We start from the raw sequence: 11,119 nt of genomic DNA, 5'->3' as shown, positions 1-11,119 counted from the left end.
TTTCTTTGTAATTAAAAAACAGTTGTCCTGGTTCTCGTATAATAACAGTTATAGTTGATTCTACACACTATTGTCTAAGTTGCATGCTTTGATATATTGACACAACAGTTCTTTGAGGCTCTGTTGTTTAGAACGCTTTACAACAATGGTGTCCACATGTTGTGTGTATATAAATTCATTTTCATCATAAGACGATGGTGTTTGGAAAAAACGTTATGCAAGTTAGACAATAGTATATAGAAACTAACATTTTATTGAATATCAGACAACAGAGTTTAAATACCATTATCTAATGCAAACTTCATAGACAATGGTTATTGATACCATGAAATAATGTGTTTCATACAACAGTTTAGGATATGGTTGTTTGAATTTCACGTTTAGAAGATGGTTTAGGATATTGTCATAATAAACTGTTTTCTGTTTAATGAAGATAGAAAAAAAATTGACTTGTATATGTCACATCCCAGTTACACAAACCAAACACCAACATACCACCAAAATCCAGTCCATAGATTAACCAACCAACAGCAAACTAGAAATGGTCAAAGCGGAATTGTAAACCAATTCTAACAGAGTAGCAAACCACATCAATAAATTTAGTAATCAGTACATGAATTGGACAAGAAATTCAAATCAAATTGGAACTCAAATAGAGTTGTTTCGACAAAGACTTCCACAAACAACAATGAATGTTAAAATGAAAATGGGTAGACAGTTCTCGTGGCTTGGCTTTGCTAAGTTGCATGCTGATTAGCCACAGTTTTGAAGGACTTGTGTTATAACCGACGCCAAGTAAATCTGCATATATAGAAAACATAACATTAACCTTAAGGACTAGAAGTTTGATACCACAAATTGTATAATTTTATCATTTGCAATAATAAACATATCTCCATCCAGCCTCCTGTCTCCAAGCAAGCCATAATATTCCTATGTGTTTGTCTGCCGAATGATTATTTTTGCTATGATAAAATCATCATCTATTATAACCAAACAAACTCAAAGTCAACTAGATGATGATTTTACCACGACAAAAGTAATCTCATCAAGGGGTTGAGCAGAAGTACATGTAGATATATAATGTGAGTTTCACCTATAAGAAAAAGACAAGTGAGTAGTAAAAGGATTCAAAGCTGTATAAATAATCCTATATATTACCATTATGGAAGCTGAATCCATTCTTCTTCCTCTCGCATATAACTAGCGTTTTCATCATCATGTTCATCCATATTTGGGAACAGGGGCGTTTGTAGCTCATTCTCAAGTTCTATTTCTATATAGCCATCATTTTCCTCATCAGAGTGGTCATTAAAGTTCTTTTCTGGTAGCTTTAACACCACATACCAGAATTTCTCAAGAGGATCATCAATGTAGCAAACTTGCTTAACATGTTTTCCTAGTACGAAAGGATCATTTACAAATCCTAATTTGTTCAAATTAACCAATATAAATCCCAAGTCATCGACCTTTACCCCTTTGTTAATATCTACCCAATTACAACGAAATATAGGGACCCTGAATTTATTATAGTCTAAGTCCCATATACTTGTTATAACTCCGTAATAGGTCTGTGCAGTATGTTCAACAGTGTTATCTTTTTCAACAAGCATCAATGTATCAGCAACAACAGAAACACCACTACACTGGACTTGTCGATTATCATCGCGATCCTTGGTGCTATAACTAACACCGTTGATTCTATAACCGCTGAATGTAGGAACAATCTTGTTAGGCCCTTCTGCAATCCACCTTATCTCATCAGTTATGCCATTATGATCATGGAGCAATTCTGTTTCAATCTGTCCAAAAACATATTATTTATACTAGTTATAATATAATTATAATATTATAATATGGAGTTTGAGTGTATACTTATAATTAAGCTACTTTTAAAGTAAATGAAATGAGTTACTCCAATATTAAAGATATATTTTACACCCTCCTATACCGCTAAATCCTTAAGCAAGGACTATATAAATATGCAGATCATACTTGTACTTGGATTTAGGTTTTTTTGACTCATGCTCAAAAATCATGTGGAAGTCCAGCACAATTAGTAATTAAAAAGAGGGCTGTGATTTAAATTTTTATTGGAATTTTTTGAGATCCTATATTAGTTGTCACTTACATTTTAATTAGGACGATATAAAAGTAGTAATAAAAAGACTAATAGAAATCTTACCTTTTTCTTGAACCATTCGGGGAATTGATCATTTTGCTAGTTTTTTAGCCATACTGGGTCATTTTCATGATGCGGGTATCTTTCCATCAAAGATGCCATATGTTCACTACAAGTAAAAAAAATTGCTTTAATAGTGAATCATGAAAAGGCTGAAAATAAATGAATAACAAAATACACACACACGTTAGTAACTTACTCAAAATATGGCCTGATGTCATTGCTATTTTACAGAAAACATATGTGTGCAAGCTGCAAGTCCTCGTTGCTCGGCTTTATGATTGTCGCACCGGATAGAGGTCTGGTTATTCCATTTTGCTCATCCCTACCCTTTTTTGGCAAACCTATGGTAGCTTCTTCAAAATTGACCAAACATTCAACGGCCTTCTCGACAACATATGCCTCTGTAATATAGCCTTCGGGATGAGCAGGGTTGCGTACGTATCCCTTAAACGCCTTCATATATCTCTCGAAAGGATATATCCAATCAAGAAAGATTGGCCCGCAAAGCTTAACCTCTCTCACAAGATGAATTGAGAGATGGATCATCACATCAAAAAACGAAAGGGGGAAGTGTTTTTCTAGCTGGCATAATGTTTCCACCAACTGAGATTGCATATTTTCCAATTTATCTACATCGATGACTTTACTGCAAATTGCTTTGAAAAATAGGCAAAACCTTATTATTGTGCACCTGACTTGCTTTTGTAGTACTGACCGAATCGAAATTGGAAGAAAATGATGCAATATTGTGTGGCAATCATGAGATTTCATTCCAACAAGCCGAAGTTTTTCCATATTAACAACATTCTTGATATTTGAACAAAATCCATCCGGTAACTTCATCTGAAGAAAGGATGAGCAAACTACCTTCTTTTCTGCATTTGATAAGTTCCATGAAGCCTAAGGTACCTTCTCTTTCTTTCCGGGAGTTTTTGGCCTCAACTCCATTCTTATTCCCATGTCAGCCATATCAAGACGGACAGACTCCCTATCTTTTATCTTTCCAGGAATATTTAGCAAAGTTCCAAGCAAAGATTCACATATATTTTTCTCAATGTGCATCACATCGAGAACATGCCTCACCGGCAAAAACTTTGAATACTCAAGTTGGAAGAATATAGATACCTTCTTCCAAACTGGTCGAGCTTCACCTTAATTCCATTGAGGTTGGCATTGTGTCTTACCAAAAACATGGTCCCTTAGATGATGTACTCTTCCAAGAACTTGCTCACCAATTAACGGAACCAGTTAACGGAATTGGAGCAACACCCTTCTCAACAGTGTTATCAAAAGCTGATTTTTGCTTTCTATACGGATGATGACGGGGCAACCACCTCATATGCCTCATAATCACCGTCTTCCGATAATGAACAAGCCTAGTAGCCTTTCTGTTGTCAACACAAATAGTACAAGCATTATACCCTTTAATTACATTTCCTGACAAGTTCCCTAAGGCCGGATAATCACTTATCGTCCATAATAATATCCCCCTTAGTAAGAAATTCTCTTGTTTATATGCATCATACACTTGTTTCCCGCGCCACAACTCTTGCAGATCTTCTATAAGTGGTTGCAAGAACACGTCGATATCATTTCCAGGCTCAGTCGGTCCTGATATTAACAAGCAAAGCATAATGTACTTTCTTTTCATACAGAGCCAAGGTGGAAGGTTGTAAACCGATAGCAAAACAGGCCAAATTGAATATTCAGTACGGTTGCCATGAAAAGGATTGAAACCATCGGAGGATAAAGCCAACCGAAGGTTCCTACTCTCTGATGCAAAATCAGGCCACTCTTGATCGACATTTTTCCATGTTTGCGAGTCAGCCAGATGCCTCAGTTTACCATCCTGTTCTCGCTCCGTCTCGTGCCAGGTCATGTCCTTTGCAATCTGAGGTGTGTTGAACAAATTTCTTATTCTTGGTATCAACGGAAAATACCATAAAACCTTTGCAGGGACTCCTTTCTGTTCTTCTCCTTTCTTATTCAATTTCCATCTAGAAGCCTTACATATATGACAAGTTGTCTCATCTTCATCTATCTGCCTACGATATAAGAGACAATTATTCGGGCATGCGTGTATCTTCTCATACCCCATTCCTAATGCATATAAGGTTTTCTTTGCTTCATTGAAAGAAGAAGGGATATTGTTGCCATCCGGAAGCAAAGACCCAATCAATAAAAGAACATCAGAAAAATATGAATCAGACATACCATGCTTCACCTTCAAGTTGAATAACTTAACCAAAGCTTTCATCTTAGTATAATTCTCACAACCTGGATAAAGAGGTTCATGCTCAGCTTCCATGTGATTGATGAAATCTGAAGAATCTGAAGAGAAATCATCATCATCTTCGTCAGCTTCACCCATTCTTGTGTACGCTTGGTTAACAGATCTAGAGGAGTCACTTTCCTCCTATGGAGGACTTTCTACCGGATTTGGCTCCCCGTGCCATATCCAACGTGTATAAGTTTCATCAATGCCATATTGGAAAAGATAATTTTTAACAATCCGAGCTTTCCAAGATTTGTTATGTGCACACTTTAAGCAGGGACAACTTATTTTGTCTTCGTTATACCCGTTCTCAATTGCAAACATCATAAATCGTCCACTCTTTTCTTAAACTCTTTTGTTCTTCTATCAGCTTTTAACCATGATCTATCCATCTTTTGACTTGAACAAACTGAAAAAGAGAAATGGCACAATGATATGGTCAAAACGACACAACTACAAAATGACACAACTACAAAAACAACATGGGCAAATAAGATGAATCCTTTTATTGGAGACATGGTAAAAATGACACAACTACAAAAACTGCAGCTACACTAACATAACAGAGCAATGATATGGTCAAACCTGCAACTCCAAAACCAGAGCAGAGATGTACATTGAGCAATGATAAGAAAAAAAATCTAACACAAATATAACATTGAGCTACAAAAACATAACATAACTACAAAAACTAACAACTATATTAAACTGCAATGAGTTGAGCAGAGAATATTGAGCTACAAAAACATAACATATCTACAAAAACTGCAACTATAAAAACACAAATTAAACTACATCTAAATGAGTTAAGCTACAAATTAAACAAAAATTAAACAAAAAATTAAACATAAACAAAACTAAAAATTAAACATAAATTAAACTACATATTAGTTGACCTAGATTAGTTGAGCTACAAATTAAACAGAAATTAAACTATAGATGAGTTGAGCTAGATGAGTTGAGCTATAATTTAAACACATATCCAAAGCACACATAAATTCAAGTAAAATATAGTCCCCAAATTACTAAATGGTGGAGCTCACATATAAAATCGAAGGCTTAAACACCAGAAACACTAGAAACAACGGAGGTTGAGTAGGTGGAATTACCTATAACGGAGGTGAGTAAAAGGAGGGAGCCGCCTCCATGATGAAGCAGAGAGTAAGAGAGTAAGAGAGTCGATGAGATGATAAGCGAGGAACGACCTAATTTCACTATGCAGTTGTTCAGACATAATTAAAGCTCACTGACTGTGATATTATCTTAAATTTTGAGTACCGGTTTGTGTGATTTCCGAGTAAAAGATCGGATTAATTCATCAAGTCGATGAATCTCTAACTCGGTTTAGGATTTTCGAAATTTCGGGTTGTGTGATTTCCGTGTAAAAGATCGGATTAATTCATCAAGTCGATGAATCTCTAACTCGGTTTAGGATTTTCGAGATTTCGGATTGTGTGATATACGGGAGCAAAACCGAATAACTGCATCATGTCGATGAATCACTAACTCGGTTTTCCATTTTAACAAGATTACGGGTTGTGAGATATAAGGGTAAAAAACTGAATTACTGCATCATGTCGATGAATCACTAATTCGGTTTAGGATTTGCGAGATTTCGGGTTGTGTGATATACGGGAAAAAAACCGAAGTACTGCATCATGTCGATGAATCACTAACTCGATTTTCCATATTAAAAAGATTACGGGTTGTGAGATATACAGGTAAAAACCGAATTACTGCATCATGTCGATGAATCACTAACTCGGTTTAAGATTTTTGAAATTTTGGGTTATGTGATTTTCGGGTAAAAAATCAGATTAATTCATCAAGTCGATGAATCTTTTTCTCGGTTTAGGATTTTCGAGATTTCGGGTTGGGTGATATACGGGGAAAAAAACCGAAGTACTGCATCATGTCGATGAATCACTAACTCGGTTTAGGATTTGCGAGATTTGGGGTTGTGTGATATATGGGAAAAAACCGAAGTACTGCATCATGTCGATGAATCTCTAACTCAGTTTAGGATTTGCGAGATTTCGGGTTGTGTGATATACGGGAACAAAACTGAAGTACTGCATCATGTCGATGAATCACTAACTCGGTTTAGGATTTACGAGATTTCGGGTTGTGTGATATACGGGAAAAAACCGAAGTACTGCATCATGTTGATGATTCTCTAACTCGGTTTAGGATTTGCGAGATTTCGGGTTGTGTGATATACGGGAAAAAAACCGAAGTACTGCATCATGTCGATGAATCACTAACTCGGTTTAGGATTTGCGAGATTTCGGGTTGTGTGATATACGGGAAAAAAACCGAAGTACTGCATCATGTCGATGAATCTCTAACTAGGTTTAGGATTTGCGAGATTTTGGGTTATGTGATATACGGGAAAAAAACCGAAGTACTGCATCATGTCGATGAATCACTAACTCGGTTTTCCATATTAAAAAAATTACGAGTTGTGAGATATATGGGAAAAAAACCAAATTACCGCATCATGTCGATGAATCACTAACTCGGTTTAGGATTTTCGAGATTTCGGGTTGTGTGATTTTCGGGTAAAAAATCAGATTAATTCATCAAGTCGATGAATCTCTAACTCGGTTTGGGATTTTCGAGATTTCGGATTGTGTGATATACGGGTAAAAAACCGAATAACTGCATCATGTCGATAAATCACTAACTCCATTTAGGATTTGCGAGATTTCAGTTTGTGTTATATACTTATCTGGGTTATTTAGGGTACATTATATTCATAATGTGATCTTTTTAATATGATATACTTATTCGTATAAATTTATCGAAAATTGTAGGATAAAATTAATTAATTGAACATATAATGTATAGGATCAAAATATTATTAACAAAATATAAATAGAACCGTTGTTACAGAGGCCTTCTAATTACACATATTTAGACAAAATTGTTGTACCTAAATCTAACATGGTTGTTTCTTAAAAATTATTTTCACTTATTTTACTTTTAATAAAAAAACAATATTATAGGAAACTCCATTGGCCATTAGATGAAAGCCAGCTTGCAATCTCATCCGTTGGTTTGATTTTTCGTTTCCCCCCCAATTATTTTTTTCTCCCCCATTTTTTCCCGGTGTTGTAAAGTAACATTTCAGCTCATTTCAGCTCATTTCATCTCCTCGCAACCCACGATCACTCAACCCCGGCTTAACGGCGATTTCAACGATTTTACCCATGATCACTCCATCTCCAGCTTAGTAAGGTATATGCTCAACCCTAGAGCAAAGATTTCATAGATTTTTAGGGATTTTATCTTGGGGGTTTTCGATTTCATAGCTTCTTATTTTGGGGTTTTTCTGGGGGTTTTTCGATTTCATAGATTTGGGGGTTTTGTGTATATGGATTTGGGTGGTTTTTTGATTATATGTATTTGGGGTTTTCATTCGATTACAAAATTTGGGGTTTTGTGTATAAAATTTTGCATGCAACAGCTCAATCGATTAAGGTTGTGTTTATTCTTTTTTATGCTATTTGTATTCCTTTTTATATGGTTGTTGACTTATTTGTTGAGGTGTTTATTGATGATTCTTGTTTGGGTGGTTGATGATTCCTTTTTATGTATTTGGGGTTTTTATGCTATTTATATTCCTTTTTATTCCCTTTTACTGATGATTTGAGGATGTTCTGGTTGGATGATTTGATGATTTGGGTGGTCGATGATTTGATGATTGGTTGCCTTGTTTGTTGAGATGTTATATTCCTTTTTATGCTTGGTTTTGTTGTTTTTTTGTAATTTTGATTTTAGAAATTGAAGTTTGATAAATCGGATATGGTTAATATGCTCATATTTGCTGTACCTGGGTTTGATAAATTGAAGTTTCCTGGGTTTTATATGAGTTGTAAAATTTGAGCAAATGGAACTTTTATATGTTAGCAAATGATCTAATTCATATATATTTAATTCATATGTTATCTGATCTAATTCATGGATTAATATATGTTTTTTATGACAAAATATCAAGCATATATGTTGTCTGAATTGGAATAATTTTATGTGAATCTTGACTTATGTATGATTTACTGAAGATATATGCTAGTTTTATGTTCTAAAACAAATAATTATTAACTAAATGACAATTGGAGACGTCTATAAGTCTTACTGGTATGCTAGTTTATATGTTAGTTTATATGTTAGCATATTTGACTATATGCTAGTTTATATGTTAGCATATTTGACTATATCCTAGTTTATATGTTTTATGTTTGTTACGTTTTATATGTTTATTTTTCTGTGGCATATAGATTATGGCTACACCTAAAAAGACAATCGATTCAAGGAAGTCAGAGTTAAAGACGAGAAAGTCACCAAGGATAGAGAAGAAGAGGAAGGAGTTTAAAAGGAACAACCGATCTTCATCCCATCAGAGTATGATGAATGTGATCAGGGCTTTAAGGAAAACAAGGTCCTGTAACAACCAGACACACACTGAGACCCCCACTCCATCCACTTCTTCCCCGAAATCCGTAAAGAAGAAGGCTATATCTGAAACCTTGCAGAAAGAAATTTCGAAAAAAAGGAAGCGAGCGAAGCCTGTTACCACCACAAATGATAGTCAAGGACTAAAACTGCTTAAGCGAGGCTGTGTAACCATGCATCGAATTATGAGATGGAAGATCATGGGAAACAAACTTACAGTAACTTTTAATGGTAAAGGAGAGTCGTTTGGTCCTGAAGCGGCAGAGATGCAATCCTATATTGGGGTTTTGGCGAGAACCAAACCACCAATATGGCATGATAGTTGGAAATGTGTACCTGATGAAGTAAAGACAAAGATTTGGGACCGTGTGCTGGTAAAACAAATTAAAAATATTATGTTGATTTGCTTCTTTCATTATATATTCATTTTTGAAATTATTTTTTTTAACTTGCTCATTTTTTAGAAACTGCTTATGTTGATTTGGTACTGATGTGTATCTGATATATTTTAAATTGCTCCAATATGTAGATGGCTTTTGTTTTGCCACCGTCCACCAAGAAGTTGGTTTTACGTTCGGCGGGTCAAAAATGGAGGGAGTTTAAAAGTCGGCTGACGACACATTACATTCTCCCTTATCGAGATCAACCTGAAACGCTGGCATATCCTCCTGCAGATTTTTCTTTTATAGAAAAAGCGCATTGGGATATATTTGTTGTTGATCGCGCGTCACCTGAGTTTTTGGTATGTTTCTACTTAGCATTTATGAATCACTTGACGACTTGTTAAGCATTGGAACAATATATACTTACTAATCATCTTATAACCAAACTTGTGCTTTTTATGAAGAAATGTCATGATGAAGTTGTAGGAAGAAGGATGCTATGTGTATATCCTCATCGCATGTCTCGAAAAGGTTATGCTAACCTCGAGAATGAATGAGTAAGTAATAGTGAAACAACTTAGTTATTACTCAAGTAATGTGACTGATGTTTATACTATTACTAAGGAGTTCATCTACATATTAATGCAGTATCAATCTCATCCAGATGAAGAGGAAGTTGATCGATCATCAACCTGGGTCCTCGCAAGGAAGGACATAGATGGAAAATTTTTAAGTGACGTCGTTCAGAAAAAAGCAGAGGAAATTGTAAGTAATAAATTTGTGTCTTAATTCATTTTGTTCACTAGCTCGTCATTTAATTAGAACCTTTTTTCCCTAAATTGTTAGCAAACTTTGAATTCCATATTATACTCCATGTACAAGTTTGACAGTTATATAATTAGATTAGTCTTTTATATGGAAATAGCACATACTGATGATATGGTACCCGTAATATTGTAGGAAAACCCGAAAAAGGAGGTTAAGGAAGGGACACTAAAAGTAGAAGGTGTTGACGATGTTTTGACCCTGGCGCTTGGTAAGCCTGAGCATGGTGGGAGGGTCTGTGGCCAAGGTGTTCATGTAAAACAGAGCATTTACTTTGATCTCCCTAGGCAAAACAAAGCCAAGACAATGGATGAAAAGATACAGGAAAGAGTTCAGAGATTCATGGCAGACGAAACTCCAAAGATTATCAAGGAGGGAGATATTTTCTGGGCTGCAGAAATGGAGAAGCTCAGGGCAGAGATTTTGAAAAAACCTGTACAACAAGATGGTAGTCCGAAACACACTTCCCAATAAGCAAGTTGTCACTCTGATGACGGGGTTGACGGGGATATAGGTGTAAAGAATCCTTATACACCTGAAGATGCAAAGAAGAAAATTCCGGTTGAAAAAGAGGGGGGTGTTCAGAAGTTTAAGAGGATTGATACTTTGTTTATTGATTTTGCGGAGGAACGTGAGGATATTCAGATGGTGGCCGGGGAGGATGAAAGTGTTAGGTTTGTTGAGGAGAAGACATGTGAGCAGGTGAAAGTGAATGCTTTAGATAATTCTTTGATGAAATTGGCTGTAGGATCGCTCAGTGACATTGTAGCTTGTGCGAGGATTGATAAAGTAGTCGTTCCTGAGGGTGGAGAGCAGACAATTCATGGAGTAAGACTTGGTGAAGAGAATGCAAGAGTGTCAATCACTCAAGTCATTCAAGGTGATGCCAACATTCCCTTCCCCATCGGTAATGAAATTCTGACTGTGGAACAAGTCGTAGGAACTTTTATCCCATGGCCGAGAAGCCTGATAACCTCAGGGAACAGTAGCACTTCT

General features: G+C 35.7%; 1 protein-coding gene across 1 annotated transcript; it reads right to left on the bottom strand.

Moving 5' to 3' along the window:
- Positions 1-1,163: 1,163 nt before the first annotated feature.
- On the bottom strand, positions 1,164-4,556 carry LOC141719728 (uncharacterized). Its single transcript, XM_074522101.1, has 5 exons — positions 3,431-4,556; positions 3,095-3,336; positions 2,415-2,788; positions 2,240-2,291; positions 1,164-1,802 (listed from the first exon to the last, which is right to left on the bottom strand). The coding sequence occupies exons 1-5, from the start codon at positions 4,554-4,556 to the stop codon at positions 1,164-1,166; spliced, it is 2,433 nt and encodes an 810-aa protein (XP_074378202.1).
- Between the last annotated feature and the right edge of the window lie 6,563 nt (positions 4,557-11,119).

The sequence above is a fragment of the Apium graveolens genome, chromosome 4 (genome assembly GCF_009905375.1).
Source record: "Apium graveolens cultivar Ventura chromosome 4, ASM990537v1, whole genome shotgun sequence".
Classification (NCBI taxonomy): Eukaryota; Viridiplantae; Streptophyta; class Magnoliopsida; order Apiales; family Apiaceae; genus Apium; species Apium graveolens.
The sequence above is the reverse complement of the archived record's forward strand: the minus strand, read 5'-3'. Positions and strand labels throughout refer to the sequence as shown.